Source organism: Tasmannia lanceolata, unplaced genomic scaffold, assembly GCF_043159265.1.
Source record: "Tasmannia lanceolata isolate RefF3 unplaced genomic scaffold, GAP_Taslan_0.1 ptg000015l, whole genome shotgun sequence".
Taxonomy (NCBI): domain Eukaryota; kingdom Viridiplantae; phylum Streptophyta; class Magnoliopsida; order Canellales; family Winteraceae; genus Tasmannia; species Tasmannia lanceolata.
In genome coordinates this window covers 30,718,951-30,737,698 of record NW_027518692.1, presented here as the reverse complement: position 1 = coordinate 30,737,698, position 18,748 = coordinate 30,718,951, and the positions used below count along the sequence as shown (strand labels likewise).

The following is an 18,748-nucleotide window of genomic DNA, read 5'->3' as shown; positions in this document are numbered from 1 at the left end:
CTCCTTCCTCAACGAAGCTCTCTCTCAAACTGAATTCCGCCACCGCCTCTACGCCTCCGCCCGCCAAAAAATCTCCCCCTCTCACCAAAATACCCTCAACCTCACTGCCCAAACTCTCGAAAACGTCATCACCACCTCCACCCCTTCCTCCTCCCTCCGCATCGCCGAAAAAATCCTCCTCTCCTCCCCAAAAACCTCATTCTCCGCCCTCCTACTTTCCTTAATTTACTCTCTATGCCACCGCCCCACCCATGCCGCTCTCCGACTGCTGGACGTGTTCATCTCGGATCCGTCCACCGCTCGTTCGGAGATTGCACCCGTGATCTTTGAAGAGCTATTTCTTTTACATTTGCTTCCTGTTATACAATGGTTTGGAGAGCAGAGATCTAGGGTTTTGTCGGTGAGATCGTCGGATGTGGTTGAGGAGGAGGATGAACGCTCGAGATCATGGGAGGGAGTTGAGTGTAAAGGGTCTTTGTCTAGGATGAGTGGGGAGCAAGCTGGGGAGTTGAAGGAGTTGGAGAGGGATTATGAGGAGGTTGTTGATCAGAATTGTAGAGCTTTTGCTGGGTATTTGAAGGAGGTTTTGGAGGATAGAGATGGGATTAGATCGGTTAATCCTCCACCGTTGGTTTTGGTTAGGATTGGTGAGGGAGGGAATGGTGATGATGGAGTTCAAGACAAGACGAGCAGAATTGAAGAGCCAGGATTGAAAAATGGACGCTATAATGTAATGTTCTCTCTCAGATTTTTTATTTATTTATTTTTTTTTGGAATTTTCGATTATTTTCGTTGCTGCCTCTGCATTTTTTTTTCAAGAGTTTCTAAAAAGAGTGGATCCTATTTTTAGTAGAGTATTTTGTTTCCTGATAGCGACTTCTCCTTACCTGGAGACACTAGTTTTCTGGTTTTTGTTTCTTGATTTTTTGCCCTTAAATCTTATTATGAAAAAAATTCACGGCAGACATACTTGCCCTTAAATCTTTATTTTCTCATGAAATGAGCTCCCTCTCTTTCTTTCTCTTCCTCTCTGATTCATCTATTTGGGATTCGAGTCCAAACAGGAACTGATAAATTTTTCCTTGGAAAATCTTTTCTGCCGGAAGTTGTTTTCCTGCAATCCAAACATGGCCTCAGTTCCTGCTTAGAATCTTGAGAGGGGTACCAGGTGTGGCTTAGAGTCTGCATTTGGTTCTTTGAAGAGGAATTTTTTCAAGTTTCGGATTATTTTCCTAGAATTTTTTTTTCCGCTGTTTGGTTCACCCGCGGTCAACTGCCAGAGAGAGAGAGAGAGAGAGAGAGAGAGAGAGTCTGATTGTTGGGAACGTTAATAGTGTGGACCACCATTAGACCGCACCGAAGTTATGATTTCAACGCATAAAACACTGTAGTGGGGCCCACCTAAATTGGGTGATCTAAACCGTTTATTCGTTGGGCCTGAAATTTGATAGGTCGTGCCCCGAAAATCTTGCCCTTAGGATGATCTTAGCACTCCGATCTTTGGAGGTGTTTTTTTTTATAGAATACCGTCCATTTTAAAACTCAAAAAATTAGAGGGTTAGGATCATCCTACGGAGCAGATTTTTTTCGGACATAGTCTTATTTCCTACATGGGGGTTCGGTTCAACGAATGAATGGTTTAGATCTCCCAATATACTTTTAGCGGTACTCTAAGATCATCTGATTGAAGTTGATCTCATTTTTTTTTAGCATGAAAAATGCGAACCAAAGGCTAGAAAACTCATTTTCATGGAAATGTTCTCTCTCTCTAGCGTTTTCTCTCTCTACAAAACGTAATGTTATCAGCACAACCATATTTTGATATTTGCACAAACCCGGCTGTCTTTTCTTCTTTAATTGGCTTGTGATAGCTTATTGGGAAACTAGTAACCTTTTAACAGCTCCTTAAATACTAAAAGACAAGATGGTTTGTGAAAAAATATCAAAATAGGGTTGTGCTCATATCATTTTCCCACATGTCTGTTGTAAAAACATAATTTTTGTACGCATCTTGTTCTCAACGAGCTAGATATAGTTTAATATTTGTAAGGAATTGATATCCAACTTTCCTCTTGGCTGCTAGCAAAACGGGATCCCGTCTTTGGAAATAAAGACAATTCCCCCGATGCGACACATGCGCAAGAGGACAAAGATATGAGCCCAATCCCCATGAGAAATCGTTGGCCAATCATCGTTGTCTTTATTTTCAAAACGATTTCCCGTTTTAGAAAAAAAGTGTTTTTTTTTCTTCTAATGAGAACTGATTAATTAAGATAAGTAGTGGCATTATCGGCAACTTTTTCAAATGACGTTTGAAATTGTCTTATGCTCTGGCAAGGCTCTGTTCTTTCATTAATAAAATAAAAACTTGACGCGTTTTCTTAGACAGGACTCTGTTTTTTGTACCATTGAAAATTAATTTGTCTTCATAAATACAAGCATCTTTTCTGAATTTATCATATATTTTGCTCAATATTCCCATTTTTTTATAAGGATACTGATATTGACACTACCATGTTTTGATAATTGCACAATCTCACTTTGTCTTTTCATTTTTTTAACTGGCTTCTGTCTGTTTTTATAAATTGTCATAACCTTTGACAGCTGGTTAAACAATAAAAGACAGCTTGAGTTAGTGCAAGTATCAAAACAACATACCAGTACCCTTTTCATATTTCATGTTTTAAATATAACACTCTCTCTTTTATTAATGGCAGCCCATTTGGGTGGAAGGAGCAGAATCGATAGAACTCGAGAACAACGACAGAATTACGAAATTGCCACCAATATATCCTCAAAGAGTTTCTCCACGTCAACTCTCAAAACAAAGATCCGAGACAGTAAAAATATCATCAAAACCAAGTCCTGTTTCTGAACCCTCTTCTTCTTCTGATGATGATGATGATGTTGAGGCTTCGAATTCTTCTTCAGAATCAGAGGTTGAGATAAAGGTAATAAAAAATTCGATACTAACAAAGAACAAACAAATTTTATTTTTTTTAGCTGACCTAACAATGCTATAATTTTAATATGGTTCTGTTTTTTGTCTTGTAGGAAAATAACAGAAAACTGTCTTTGTTTCCTCCCATCCAAACAGAATTCCACAAGCAGAAACAACCCATATCTGCCGAATCCAGTTGGTATGGATTAAATCTTTGTTTCAGTACAAATTAAAGTATCATTTTTATATCAGATTCCTATGTTTTCTGCTACTATCTTCTCTATTAGACCCTCCTTTTTGTTTTAGTTGGTTTTTATTACTCATCTTTCACACCCCAAAATCCCAACATATCCATCTTCTCTTCCAGGTTCAGGTTCCAGTTGGTTCCTTTTTTTTTTTCTTTTTTTTTTTGGGAAATGTTATCTGCACAACCTTATTTTGATAATTGCACAAACCCAGTTTTCTTTTCTTCTTTAATTGGCATTGTGAGAGCTTTTTGGGAAATGTAATAACCTTTTAACAGCTGTTTAAATACTACAAGGCAAGATGGGTTGGCGAAAATATCAAAATATGGTTGTGCTGATTTCATTTCCCTCTATTTTTTTGTCAATTCTATAATGGGAAATGCTATCATCAATCATAACCTTGTTGTAATAATTGCACAAACCATATTTTGATATTTTCGCTAACCTCTGTTTTCTTACACTATCTTATCTATTGGGTCCCTTTTTTTTCTTTTAACTGGTTTTTATTAGTGTTCTTTCACACCACAAATCCCATGATATTCATCATCACTTCCAGGTTCTGATTCCTCTTTGTTACTTTTTTTTTCTTTTCTTTTCTGTCAATTCTATAATGGGAAATGATATCAGCACAGCCATGTTTTAATAATTCCACTAATATAGCTTGTCTTTTCTTTTTTAATTGGATTGTGAAAGCTATTTGGCAACTGTAATAACCTTTGACAGCTCTTTAAATAATAAAAGACAAGATGGATTAGTGAAAATATCAAAACATTGTTATGCTGATATCATTTCCCTTCTATAAATTACATACCATCACCTTTATATTTGATTGGTTCCTTTTTTCTTTTCTTTTTTGTCAATTCTATAATGGGAGATGATATCAGCACAACCATGTTTTAATAATTGCACTAATCTAGCTTGTCTTTTCCTTTTAATTGGATTGTGAAAGCTTTTTGGGAACTGTAATGACCTTTGAGAGCTCTTTAAATAATAAAAGACAAGTGGGGTTAGTGCATATATCAAACATGGTTATGCTGATATCATTTCCCCGCCATAAATAAGTTACCGTAACCTTTATATTTGATTCCTCTCTTCTGTTTGTTTTAATTTCAGCCCTCCAGATCGTCTAATGGCGGATTCTGATAGTGCTTCTATAAATGAAAAACAAACTCCTCCAAAGGACTTTGTCTGCCCCATAACAAGCAATCTATTTGTTGATCCAGTGACCCTTGAAACTGGCCAAACATACGAGCGCAGAGCTATCCAAGAATGGATCAGTAGAGGGAACTCAACATGCCCGATCACACGTCAAAAGTTACAGAGTACCCAAATGCCCAGGACAAACTACGTCCTCAAACGGCTCATTGCTAGTTGGCAAGAGAACAATCCCAACTTAATACAAGTTCAATCAGAAAACCCAACTCCCAAAAGTGACCAATTTTTCAGTCCAACCAAGCTTTCAACTTCTCCAATCAGTGTCATAAGCCAGGCCACCATTGATGGCACTATAGGTGACCTTCGCCTCGCTATCTCACGCTTATGTACGTCAGAGATATTGAATGAGTCAGAAATGGCAGTCCTACAAATCGAACGATTCTGGCAGGAAGCCAATGTAGTACCGGAAATTCAAACAACACTGTCAAAACCAGCAGTTCTTAATGGATTTGTTGAGATACTATTCAACTCTGCTGATCCCCAAGTGCTGAAGGCAACAGTATTTCTCCTTTCTGAGCTAGCATCGAGGGACAAAGTCGTAATTCAGACGCTAACAAGGGTCGACACAGATGTGGAATGCGTGGTTGCTTTGTTCAAAAAGGGGCTGGTGGAGGCTGTCGTATTGATTTGTCTTTTGAGGCCTTCATGGACTAGTCTCATTGAGATGGACTTGGTCCAAGCCCTTCTTATGATTCTTAAGGAAAAAGAGGAGAATTTTTCGGAGATGTGCTTAAAGCCAAAGACGGCTTCGGTGCTCCTGTTAGGGAAAATTCTCAGAGGGAGTGACGATAGTAATGTATCTATAGCTGCTCGTGCTTTGGTTTCTGATGATGCCATTGAAATTATTGTGAAGAGTTTGGAGGCTGAGTCGGTAGAGGAGAGGATTGCGGCGGTTACAATCTTGTTGAGATGCATAGAAGAGGATGGGAATTGCAGAAACACTATAGCTGATAAGGCTGAACTGGCACCTGTTTTGGAGAGCTTTCTGGACGTGGATGATGGAGATCGATTCAAGATAGTTAAATTTCTCTCTGAGTTAGTTAAATTAAACAGGTATTTTTCCTTCCTCATTATCACTATCAGCATCATCATCATCACAGTATAGTCATGGCAAATATTTCTGTTGATTTTCTCAGGATCAAAATGACCATTTATATACAGTTTCAGTTTTGTTACTCGACAAAAATGCTTCTATTTCTTTACATCACACTGCGTACAAAAATGTACAAAAAGGACATGATTCGCCTTCATTAGGATAATATTAGAAAAAAAACATGCTTTTTAATCAGTCCTTAGAGACTTGATTATTCAAAAAACTTGTTAATGATGACCTAATCAACACTTGAGTTAGAGGCATAACTCTGTTTTTTTTTCTTTCAGATTTGAAAAAGCTCGATGTAATATGTAATGCTCGAATATTTTGATGAAACTCTTGAAAAGTTGAAAATCCAGACTTCTCATAAGCTTTTAGGACTCAAAAACCTCAATTGTGTATTCAACCTACTTTGTACTCGGTTCAGTCTTGGGCGAGCATCGACTTGTTATAGACATTTTAAAAGAATTGAGAGTTTAAGGAACTTTAAATTGAACTACATGTTCAGTTTTTTGCATATTCAGTCAATTTTTACACCTTCAAATCAATTTTCTAGATTTATATGCCATTCAGATTCTCTTACTATTCTTTCATTCATTATCAAATTACTTTATATTTATATCTTTAAAGCAATTCAATTAACGAGATCTTTATGATCTTATAATTTTCTAACTGTTATTCCATTATTTGAATTGATAATGGAATAACAGTTAGACTTAGTCGGTGTCAGGATTAGACTTAGTAAATTTGAGCCGGGTAAATCCTTTCACCTTCTTCATGAAAATTTTCTAAAGGATTCATTAGCTGACCCCAACTACTTTGGGACAAAGGCTTAGTTGAGTTGAGTTGAGTTGAGTTGTTATTCCATTATCAGAATTGCATATCTGGATTTTCCAACCTGTTTGAGCTATTTTTCTGTAGGAGGGCATTTAATGAGCAGCTTCTTCATATCATAAAGGATGAAGGATCCTTCAGCACAATGCATACTCTCCTCATTTATTTACAAGCAGCCCTCCAGGATCAATGCCCTGTCATTGCCGGTCTCCTCCTCCAACTTGACCTTCTGGTTCGAATATCTCCAAATCCTCTCAGTAGTTACAATTCATTTTTATTTGATTTATGCAATTTATACATGGATACACTAGACAGATACATCCTTATATGAGACAGAAAGGTTTAGTGACACATAAATATTAGTTCCTATTAATATACAAAAATCAAAAACTGTTTTCAGATTTGTAAGGACATTGGGTCTATAATGCAAAAGGACATGTCCAGAAAAGGAAATGATAAACTATGTTCTTATCGGTGAGCCAATGTCCTGCCCCTCATGAACTACTATTCTTTCCTTTCTGTTTGCGGGTTCTCCTCCCCCAACTCAAATTCTGGTTCATGTGTCTCCAAATTCCCCTATCAGTAGCTATAATTAAAGGATATAGTAATGGATAAATATTTGTTCCTATTAGTGTGCAGTATAGAAAAATGTTTTCAGTTTATTTCTAGTATATTGTGACTATATAAATAATCTGAGAAAACAAAACCCAGAAATGGAAAATGATAAGCTAAATATTTTTCTAAATCTTGTGTCAGTGTGTGCTCGATGCGACCACTTTTTAGGATATGGAGTGCTTTGTTATTAGTGGATATATTGGTTGTGTTAATGATCCCCTTAGAGGGGTATTTACGGATTACGAGGTAAATTCAAGTCAACCTGGCGCCTTTGTATGGGACTAATATTAGATCATTCAATAGTCCTTTTTTTTTTTGGAAAATTTAGATCATTCAATAGTCTTAACCTTGAACAAGAAGGTTTATTCACTGTCAATAGGGAAAATCGCAACAATGGCTATTGTAACTAACAACTGCCGCTATGTTTAAAATTACGACAATAGCCCTGTAACTAATAGCTAACAAATGTCTTGGTCTGCAGGTAGAGCCAAGAAAGATGAGCATGTACCGTGAGGAGGCCATAGATTCCCTTATTTCGTGCCTCAGAAATTCAGAATTTCCTGCAACTCAGATAGCAGCTGCTGAGACGATTTTGTCCCTGCAAGGAAGGTTCTCTTCCTCCGGAAAGCCTCTTGCTCGTGCTTTTCTTCTAAAACGTGCAGGATTCGACAAGAGCTTCAGAGCCCTGATGCGAGCAGAGCAGCAAAGACATGTTGGTGGCGAATCGGAGGAAAATTTGGTAGGTTCTTTTATTAAATTCTTCAATCTGTCTCTTTTTTTCGGGAAATTTCGATCCTACCCATTGTATGCTTTTGATTATTTGTTGATTTATCAGTCCCAATTAATGTCTACTGTTTTCATTTTTACGATTGTTTTCATTAGAATTTTATTTTTTTCCTTTTTATTTTTTCTTCCGGGGTTCAGTTTATAATAGTAAAAGAGCACATTATTTAAAAAAAAAAGGTTTGAGTACCGTTGTGCTTAGTGCATCAAGATCTTTGGTTTCCATGACTATGATTTACCTATCAAAAGAAAACTACAGTTTCAACTTTCAAGTTTCTTTTATGTTCTTTCATTGGTTCGAAATGCCGCATTTCTTTTGTTACAGAATTTTTATTCTTTCATCATTTTTCATTCCTTTTTTCATCTTTATGTATTTGAGTTTCACTGACTGCAATAGGAAGAGGAGAAGGCCGCAAATGAATGGGAAAGGAAAATGGCATTTGTCCTAGTCAGCCATGAATTTGGATTACTATTTGAGGCTTTAGCAGAAGGACTAAAGAGCAGATATGGAGAGTTATCCTCAGCATGTTTTGTGTCTGCCACCTGGCTCACACACATGCTCACCGTTCTTCCCGACACAGGGATACAAGGAGCTGCTAGGGTTTGCTTGCTGAAAAGGTTTATTTCTATCCTAAAGTCTGCCAGAGACACAGAAGACAAAGCTCTTGCCATGCTTGCTCTAAGTGCCTTTATGAATGACTCTGGTTGGTAAATATATATGTCATATGGATAGTCCAATTAAAATTTCTTTATGCAAAAAACAATTCGATTATGTTGGACATGTCCCCAAGGGTTTAAGGTGGAAATGTTAATTTATTTGTTCTTTTTTTGGTATTATTTATATCCTATTCATTTAGTTCCAATGAATTTCTATTTACTTAGTTATCTTTTTTCTATTTCATATGATTTTCTGAACTGATAAATGATAATATACTTTTCAATATATATATGTGTCAGTATGTCTGCCTTCCAAAGTTTCTGTTTTTGGTACCCTTGTGTCGGTGTCTCTCATTGATAAATATCTGTGTCTAAACCATTTATGTTGCAAGCCATTTATTGTAATCTAATTATGGAAGTATTGGTCTCAGTTCTGATTCTTTGTTTTATCATGAAATTTCAGAAGGATTACGGGATCTAACGTTCCATGTGAAGGATATATTGAAAAATCTAAGAGAGCTAAAGAAATTGTCTGCCTTAGCATCTGAGTTGCTGAAAATGTTCACAGAAGGACAAGATTCTAGTGCTGTAAGTCTATTGCATTCCATACACACACACACTGTGTGTGTGTGTGTGTGTCCTCTACTGTTATGCTTTTAAGAGGGAAAGTCCAGAAATGAAACTTCCTTGTTTGGCAACAGGACCTGTGGAATCATAAAGAACTGTTTCAAGTGGATTGCAGCACAAAAGGGGAACTGCTGTCGATAGTATGCTTTAAGGATCGGATATTTTCCGGCCACTCTGATGGAACTCTAAATGTAAATAATCTTCTAATCCTTGATTACTCACATATAGATTCCATTAATTTTCCTTCTCCCATGTCAATAGAAGTAACTGTTCACTTGCTAAGTATCTCAATCTATCAAATTTCTGTAGTTTGCAGGAAGATGATAGAATATTGATTATATGAATGTGGTACACAGCAAAAGAAATCTACGAATGTGTGTATGTATTTATACACACACACATATACATATATCTATCGACCTATATATATATATATATAATATGTGTATATGTCTTTGTGTGTGTATGTGTGCGTACAGTGGTCTTCGTTTTCTTTTATGAGGTTATATACATTTTGGACCATATATGTCAGGAACAAATATGATGTTACAAAAGATTGCCAAACATTTAATACCTGCTTTCTAAGAGAAGTTATAAATCTCCAGAATTTGAATTGCATGTTTTCTAGAATGGAATATGATTTTTATGGCTCACATGTATTCCGAATTTCATAAAAAGCAAACAAGTTTTTTACATTTTGTATCTATATTTTTTTGATAAATCGGAAATTCATGAAAAAAACTGGTGGCCCCAACTCCTTAGGTGAGGCCTTCTCTCACTTAGGACTCCCCTTCTGTCATAACAATCAGCAAATCATTGTACTTGTGGAGTATATGCAAATTTTTAACTGCCTCAAATCCTTACGAGGTTAAGAACCTCAACAACATGGTTGGTTATCCTCCGAAAATGATAGTTTCTTTTCTGCTCAAAGTATGAAGAGCACTCTGGATGCATCTCAGTCCTAACTTGAGTCCCTCATTCTCAGAACCTTAATAAGTCTACCTCACCCACTGGGCTTGAGTGGGAAGATAGAACTCTCCAACTAAATTATGAAAATTCCTCCACATCCCCTTCCCTGGATTACCTTCACTCACGCCATCAAAACTAGCTTGCTCTGACAATATATGGAAGCTACTCAGGTGTACTAATTCTGACTTCATCCTAGTTTACTAGTGAAAATACTGTTCCTTAGGCCATTTACAGTTCATTGTGCAAACCCTTGGATCCTGATACCATTCATAATCTAAAATTTTAGGTCTGGAGTGGTAGAGGGAGCCTTCTTCAACTGATTCAAGAAACTCAAGAGCATTCAAAGGCAATCACTAGCTTGGCAATTTTACAGTCCGGAGACAAATTATACAGTGGTTCCCTCGACAGATCTGTAAGGGTAAGCTCCTGTCATTTTCCCGCTAATGTATATACACATACTCCCCTTATTCTAAAAAATTGCTTCTGATCAACAGGCCTGGTCAGTTGGAGATGAAGAAATCCAGTGCATTCAAGTTTATGATATGAAAGATCAAGTTCATAATCTTAATGTTGCTAATGCCATTTCGTGCTTCATTCCACAGGGAGCTGGAATCAAGGTATCTTATTAACCTTTCTACCAATTTTTATCCAATCTTAGCATCTTGATTGTTATGTAGAGGTTTTCTTCTGATCATATTTAAAACAAGAAAGCTTTTTGAATACTCGCCAAGCAACTTGACTTTATAAAGACTAATATCATGGAAGTGATTTGATTTTTCTCTTGAACCCGATATTAAATTGATGGAGTGCTTCAAAACTCGTTGATTTTTCTTTCCACTCAATCAAGTGTTTGTGCTTCAATCATGGTTTGAAATTTCAGCTGAAATCCAAAATTTCAGATTTCTGCCGGGGCCGACACCGAAAGTACCTGAACCCGAAATCCAAGACTTCCACTGAAATTTTAAGATTTCCGCCGAAATTACCGAAATTTCCACCGAAATCATGTAAAATACCGAAATTGTTTGCTGAAACTTTACATGATTTCGGCCGAAACCGAAAAATTTCGGTTTCTTTTGTGGCCGAAACAGACATTTAAAACTTTGGCTTCAATTCTATCAAGTCCTGAGAACCCAACCTACCCCTTGACAACTCGTTGACTTTTTCTAGACTCGACCTTATTGACTCGGTTGAGTACTGAACCGATTTTGAAATTGACTCTGACTAAGGCATCATTTAATAAAAGTAAAGTTTTGAATTTTAATCATGCTTTTAACAATTACATTATTCCTTAACATAGATTTAACTATTTAAGACCCCATTTTTTAAATTCACCCTTTGCATGTATTAAGAAAAAGGGTGCAACAAAGTGTAACTGATGATATGAGCTATTGTCTTTTAGGTTCATTCTTGGACTGGAGGCTCCAAGTTGATCAACCCTAACAAGCAAGTTAGGTGTTTGACACTTGTACAGGGAAAACTCTACTGCGGATGCAATGATAGTAGTATCCAGGTATCCAGTTGATGGGTGTTGTGATGTTCTTAAATTTACTATCAATGGTTGTTCTCATTTATCTGTCATAAATCAGATCTTTATGGTATCAGAAGATTTTTTTCTTATTTTTTTCTGCATCAGTTTGCCGAAATCTTTTGGCTATTATTTTAAGATTACTTCAAGTTTCATAGGCTCTGATATATTCTTCTTAAGGCTTGAAATAACATTAAGCTTTGATATATTTTACTTTAAGACTCAGTAAGTTTATTCCTGTTTTGTTTCGACGTTGGACCTTGTCTTATTTTGGTTAAAATTCATGTGACTTGACTGAATTTTTTTCCCTTAACTGTTCCTAACTTGTAATGCTGCCTATGTAATTGGGCTTTCAGGAAATTGATTTGGCAACTGGAACGTTGAGTACGATTCAAACGGGTTCCAGAAGATTAATATCGAAAGCAAATCCAATCTATGCACTGCAAGTTGACAATGGGCTACTCTATTCGGCCAGCACTTCTTTAGATGGTTCAGCAGTGAAGGTACTTTCCAAAATATAAACAACTACAGACAATTGTGGTATCATGTCTCTAGGTAAATGATTTCAGCACAACCTTGTTTTGCTATCTGCACTAACCCTTCTTGTCTTTTATTGTTTAAAGGGCTGTCAAAAGTAAACAGTTCCCAAAAAGCTCTCACAAGCCAATTAAAATAGAAAACACAAGCTGAGTTTGTGCAATTATTAAAAGATGGTTGTGCTGAGATCGTTTCCCTTTCTCTATTCTTGTATACAGTTTCAAGTAGTGATTCCTTAAGAGGACACATTAGCTAGTTGACACTGTAAGCTTGGTTTATAGTTGAGTGTTTATGAACTTGATAAAATTACTTCACCATATCAAGTCAACTTGATATGATAATGGCTCGGGTTCACTAACTCATTTCTGAGAGCCAGAGGAAACTCAATTGATACTCCGAAAATTATGATCTCAAAATCTAAATCGGGATCTCTAAGAACTCAATTGAGTCTCAGAAAAATCAAGCCGATGCTTGAAGACTTGAAAATTCTGATTATATCCTGAGGTTCTACGAACTCAATAAAGTCAATCAAGTACCAGGCTTCAAGTGAACTCCAATTCAGGTTCTATAGTCCAGGTTGAGGTTTGGGTTTTAAACATTGTTCCAGTCCATGTTACATGGATTCTTTTGAATGGACGAAGTACTTGTATCGGACATTGTCAGATTCCAATACCTAAGATTGTCCGCGGCACTTCTTGATCTCTTTGATATTTTTTTAATTAAATACTACTACAACCAAGGAAGCAGGATTCTTCCCTGGGAGCCTTCGATTCCCGCTTTCAATTCCCGTTTCGATTCCCGCTCTGGCAACCTTGACTACAACTCTACAATTAGCACATGTTTTAATGTTTATCCGTCCTAATAATAAGTTTTTTTTTTGTCGACATAAAACATTATATTTACTTAACCAATTAAATTTTTTTACATATTACTTGTTAGTTGTTACTGATGTAAAAGAATTAAATTTGAGGATTGATTAAATTATTTTGACGAATCTACGAATCTTTGTTTTTGAGATTCTCCAAATCCGACGCTCAATACCCATATCTGATTCCAGCACTCGTACCCGTACTGATGCAACATACGTTCCAGTCATCCTGTTCAAATGTTATATTCTTTTTCTATTTGTTGTGAATACAATCTCAAGTGTCACCTTAAGTTTTGTTATTTTTCACTCTATATTACACTTTCCTTAGTACTGCATCTGGTGGTATCGTCAGGTGAGGTTTTATCCTATCTTGTTGGATTGATTTGTTTCGTTACTGAGTTTGTCGTCTTTATTTTTTCCAAGATATGGAACACTTCAACTTACAACATGATTGGATCTCTGCCAACTACCGTGGAGGTGCGGTCGATGGCTGTAACCACAGAGCTGATTTATTTGGGGTGTAAGCAAGGGACCATCGAAATTTGGTCGAAAGAAAAGCTCAATAGAATCGGAACACTTCAGGCAGGAACCAATAGTAAGATTCTTTGCATGGCTTTTGACGAGGACGAACAAGTTCTTGTTACAGGATCCTCTGACGGCCATATTCAGGTAACTGGTTCTCCCACTTGATAGAAAAAGAAGAAGAAATTGCGGTTATTTATTTATTTTTATTTTTCATTTCCCTTTTTACAATATAAACTAGTGAACTGTTGCAGAGTAATTGAAGAACAACCTGATATACATTTCTCCTTCACTCCTAATCTTCTTAACCATGATACATTTTGAGAGTATGCTAATCTTCTGTCTTTGAAAATTTTATGTATTCATGTACTTGCATTATATTTTAAATGACCACATGGATTGTCTATTTTGTGCTAATTATATTATATGATATTCATGGCAAGCAAACCCATGGTTCGGCTTGACCCACCAAACCATAATGGGACCCATGATCTATTGATCTAGATTATTTACTTGAAGGGCCCCACCATAGAAATAGTACCCACAAATCTCCCCTCGCCGATTATCGTAAAACTATGATTACAATGTTAAATGATAATGTAGCTAATGATCTGCATTCAACGGGAAAAACGTCCACCAATCAGATGGTTAGCATCATCTAATCAGAGGCAACATGAAATGGTCTGGATCAATAGACCTCATGTATATGATTTGATTTTTTATATAAAATCATGGTTTCTTCTTTCTTCGATCCGGGCATTATAAAAATAAATCCACTATAATAACTTATCTGATTTTTTTTTGTGGTCTGTTTGCAGGCTTGGGGACTGAGTTGAAGGAGGGAGTGGATGTACATTCCATTTGTTCTCTTCGGGAGGAAGAGAGGAAAGGAAAACCATTTTTTTAATAAAATTTTGAATTCATTGGCATTTCCTAAAATGAGGCCCTTGACTTCTGAGACTAGTCTTGGAAATTGTACAGATGAAATTATAAATTAAATGTGGTATTACCATTGTTTTGTTCTCCTTGGTACTTGGCATACCATTGATATGTAATATTTTATATGTACATAAATCGATTACTGAATCTGGATACTCAGAAATAAATGTGACAGTTTATTTTAGGGAAATCATATCCACACTTCTTGTTCAAATAATAGCGCTTCTCCAATTAGTTGTTAATATCTATCTATCAACATCCAATCTCTGATAAGTGTTTAATGAAGTAAGGAATTCTCCATAAAAACGAGTGGGTGAGTTTCCTTTTATTTATCATGTGTAATAAAAATAGATTCTTATAAATTCAATTAAGTGTTGTATGCAAGCTCAATTATAATGAAATCCCAGTAGAGGTGGCAACCCCAGAGTGGGGGGGAAGGATATTGAATTGGGTTTTAAAACTTTTGCCCTTATTAAATGAAAATTAAACCAAATGGCAAATTTAAGCAATAAACCACAAAGAAAATAAAAGCCAAATGCACAAGTAAAGAGATATAGAAGAGAGAGAAAGAGTGCACCGCGATTTTTATAGTGGTTTAGTCCAAGGATCCACACCAAGGCCTACTCTACTTTACCAACATACTTGATGGCTTCACTAAACCCAATCCTCTTAATGGTGAGGACTAAACCAATTACAATCCAAGATAGCTCCACGTCAACCCAATCCTCTTAACGTTGATTACTAAACCAATTACAATCGGAGATAGCTTGGCGTCTCACACTCACTCTGGAGATGGCTCTGCATCTCCTGCACTCGCCCTGGAGACGGTTCTACGTCTCCCACACTCGCCCTTTATACATTCTTTGAATGGAAAGAAGAAAAAATCCCTTCAAAGAGGGTTACACTAGCTCTAGGTCTTTTGTTTGCCACTTGGGACTTTGGCCTAGGTCTTCTGCCCAATGGGTGTTTAGCCTAGGGACGTGCCTAGGTCTTTTGTTTCCCAATCGGGACTTTGTCCTAGGGACTTGCCAAGGTCTTTTGCCCAGTGCGTATTTAGCCTGGGGACATGACCAGATCATTTTGGTGCCTCATGGGACTTTGGCTTAAGGACTTGCCTGGGTCTTTTGCTCAGTGTCTTTAGCCAGGGGACATGCGCCAGGTCTTTTTGGTGCCTCGTAGGACTTTAGCCTAGGGACTTGCCTAGGTCTTTTTGGTGGATGCGGCGAGCCTTCCCGGGGTGTCCCCCAGGGCTCGTGCATGCATTGTTGGGAAGATTGGATTGATCAGCCACAGAGTAGAAAACACACAAAAACACTCAAGTTTCATTAACTAAAAAAGGAAACAAGAAAGGGGTACATTATTTTATTGCTATCATTGGATGATTTGGGCTGCTGCTGGTTGATCGTGATCATTCCTTCAGCATGGAGTTTGTCCTCGGTGCTCGGGTGACCTTGATGTCTATCTCCGAGGCAGCTCCTCGAATCGAGGGCGATCATCCACGTGCCGACGTAAATGGCCTTGGCGGATCAATGACTGGATCTCGCCCTTCAAATTTCGGCATTCTTCGGTGTCGTGCTCGTGATCTCGATGGAACCGACAGTATTTGTTCATACCTCGTCGAGTCCTTACGGTCGTCATTTTTCTTGTCCATTGGAAGTATGGTTCGTTAGTAATCTCTATTAGGATGCCGGTCATAGGGGCATTTAAAGGGGTGTACTTCTCGATTCTGTAAGGCGGGCTGGGAAGGCGACCCTTCGATGGATCCTCATGCTGGTGTTTCTTGTTTGGCCTAGATTTGGGCTCGAGGTCCTCTCTCTCTTGACGTTTGTCCGCGTATCGGCCCGCTTCTACCCCTCTCTCAGTGTCACGATTTCTTTGACATTAATGTACTTCTCCGCGCGAGCCATCAAGTCTTGGAAAGTTTTGGCAGGCGTTTTGGCAAGAGAGATCTTTAGCCCGGTGTTCGTGATGCCTATCCTCATGGCCGTAAGGGGGACTGACACATCGAGTTCTTGAGCTTCTTCAACGCGGGGTCTCAGGTACTTCCGTCTCTGGTCGGGCGAACTGCCCGTTTTCTTACTGTGCTGAGGTGCAGCCCTAGCCCCTTGCTCTACGTATCTTCGGAGTAGGCTGTCCAGGTTATCCACTTGGCTGACAAAATGGATGTACTCGCTTGTAGGAACGGTGGGTGATGGTTGTGGCACGGAGTGCACATCCATTGGTGGTGGATGAGCAGGTGAGGGAGGTTCGCATGCGTGGTCCACCATGATTGTGTTTTGTGCAGTTGTTTAACTTCGGGTACTTCTCCTTGTGGCCATGATGCCTAGGCTCTTGTCGTTGGCTCAGCTTCTTTAGGTGACATCACAAGGGGATGCCATGATTGGCACCGGTGCTGCTTCTCTTCCCTAAGTTTTCCAGTAGCTCTTGATTTGCCGGTAGTGCTGTGCTGGAGGGAATTGTCATGTGTCTCACCATGTGGCTTCAAGTTTCTCGTGGGCCCAGGGCCACGTGGTGTTGGGTAGTTGATGCTCGATTTAAACCTAACAACTCCACAATTTAGATGAAGCTATGAAGGGTGAGAAGGATTCAATGACCACAAATCAAATATTAATCTTGTTAAATTACTAGAGAGAATCAAACCCATTGATTGTAAATGTGTTTATATAGTTAAAAAAACACTTCTGGTAATGTCGACCGATAATATAAAAACTCCTTACATCAGAGTTGACATTCAAGGCATTGAAAGTTCAAAGTGGGGCATAACAAGTAGGGCTGCAACTCGAGCCGGGTTTTACCCGACCCGCATCGACCCCACCCGAAAATAGCCTGGGTTGGGTTCAGGTTTCATGGGTTTCGGGTCGAGCCGGGTTGAGCATTCAAAAGCCCGCATGAATCTCGGGTCGAGCCGGGTTTGAAGGGGCCCGACCCGACCCGACCTGAGTTACATGAGTTATAGTATGTACATTTTTTTCTATTGTTAGTTAAAAGTTAAAAGTGAAAACCCACGCGTCCACTGTTATTGTATGTGAGTGTAATTTCTGCTTCTATGAGTTGAGTTGATTCAAGTGTTTGATTCAGCACTGTTTGATTGTAATTACAACATTGTTTGATTACAGCATTGTTTGATTCAAGTGTAATGTGAGTGTAATTACATCATTGTTTGATTCAAGTGTAATGTGAGTGTAATTTCTGCTTCTATGAGTTGAGTTGCCTTGCCAAACAAGAATTTTTCTTAAAAAATTGCGTCAACGTGAAAAAACCCGACCCGACCCGACCCGACCCGACCCGAGATATTTCTCGGGTAGGGTTGGGTTCTCCAAAACCCGACCCGCCCGACCCGAGTTGCAGCCCTAGTCCCGGATTTTTATGAATCTTCCCATATCTATCCATTCAAATATACTACTGGTGTGTGAACTTCCCCCAATTGCATCACGACTCCTCTATTTTCCACTCCATTGACTTTTCTAAACCCCAATTCCTCTAATCCCTAAGCCCACTTCCGTCAGCATTGAGATTTTTATTCAGCTTCTCAGCCAATTATTCAACTAGCACGTTTTTGAGGTGATCTGGCATGTTTCCAACAAATCTTGACTACTGAGAATAATTACATACGCGTGCCATTCGTGGACTGGGACTAGGCCGAGTCGACCGGAATGGTGGTAGCCGCGTTATAGAGTCACGACTCGGCCGAGTCCGAGTCATGTTGAACCAAAAAAAAAGAAAAAAAGAATGACTCGGTAAAAATAAAAAACAAGATTTGTTTTTTCAATGTAGTAGACCACTGAAAGCTATAGGGCTGAATGTCTTGTCACTTGTCACCTGCCAACCACAGTAAAAATAAAAACTTTTTTCCAATCACAAGATTCGTTTTCAGTAAAAAATAAAAAAAACAAGATGGCTGAATGTGTTGTCACTTGTCACCTGCCACCAGTACAGCCCTTCTATCATGCCTTTTCAACTCATAAATATTTGGGAAGTGCCATTAGTGTTCCTTTGTTTATTTGTGGCAACCCCTTCGAGTGTATTTATAACTACTTTTTTTTGGACTACAGGGGCTGTCCCAGGTAAATAGGAGGGAGAATATAACAATTTTTTAAGGGATCTACTAGGCAATCTTGCAAAAAGCCATCTAGTGGCATATTTTGTCTTATTCATTATGGGCCCTTAATGAATCTGAGGTGGTTCTCTGTTGTAAAAGTGGGCTGTGAGCAGTTGAATGGCTTTTTACAAAATTGCCTAGCAAATTCCATTTTAAAAAGGGAAATGTTATCAGCACTAATGTATTTTGATGAGGGCACTTCTCACTTTATTAAAAGTACGGTATGGCCCGCATCATAAGATGATCCAAACCGTCCATTAGATGGGCCACAGCCTAAAT

At 38.2% G+C, this 18,748-nt stretch overlaps 1 protein-coding gene across 2 annotated transcripts; it reads left to right on the top strand.

The window, feature by feature from the left end:
• The first annotated feature begins 350 nt into the window (after nt 1-350).
• On the top strand, nt 351-14,587 carry LOC143846370 (putative E3 ubiquitin-protein ligase LIN-1). 2 transcript variants are annotated; one of them, XM_077354800.1, is made up of 15 exons: nt 351-730; nt 2,718-2,951; nt 3,055-3,140; nt 4,300-5,454; nt 6,416-6,560; nt 7,425-7,682; nt 8,124-8,430; nt 8,847-8,971; nt 9,085-9,201; nt 10,266-10,397; nt 10,474-10,596; nt 11,379-11,489; nt 11,861-12,007; nt 13,333-13,578; nt 14,250-14,587. In XM_077354800.1, the coding sequence occupies exons 1-15, from the start codon at nt 485-487 to the stop codon at nt 14,265-14,267; spliced, it is 3,450 nt and encodes a 1,149-aa protein (XP_077210915.1). In that variant the 5' UTR covers nt 351-484; the 3' UTR covers nt 14,268-14,587. The 2 variants fall into 2 exon arrangements, with proteins under 2 accessions (XP_077210915.1, XP_077210916.1); XM_077354801.1 differs by lacking the exons at nt 351-730; nt 2,718-2,951; nt 3,055-3,140 and adding an exon at nt 3,190-3,308.
• The last annotated feature ends 4,161 nt before the right edge of the window (nt 14,588-18,748 follow it).

What these genes read in the sequence shown, in the direction of transcription:
- LOC143846370 (XM_077354800.1), top strand. Translation starts at nt 485, where the DNA reads ATGAGTGGGGAGCAAGCTGGGGAGTTGAAGGAGTTGGAGAGGGATTAT. An exon ending in TGAAAAATGGACGCTATAAT is followed by an intron (nt 731 to 2,717) that starts GTAATGTTCTCT and finishes TATTAATGGCAG; the next exon opens with CCCATTTGGGTGGAAGGAGC. An exon ending in TCCTCCAACTTGACCTTCTG is followed by an intron (nt 6,561 to 7,424) that starts GTTCGAATATCT and finishes CTTGGTCTGCAG; the next exon opens with GTAGAGCCAAGAAAGATGAG.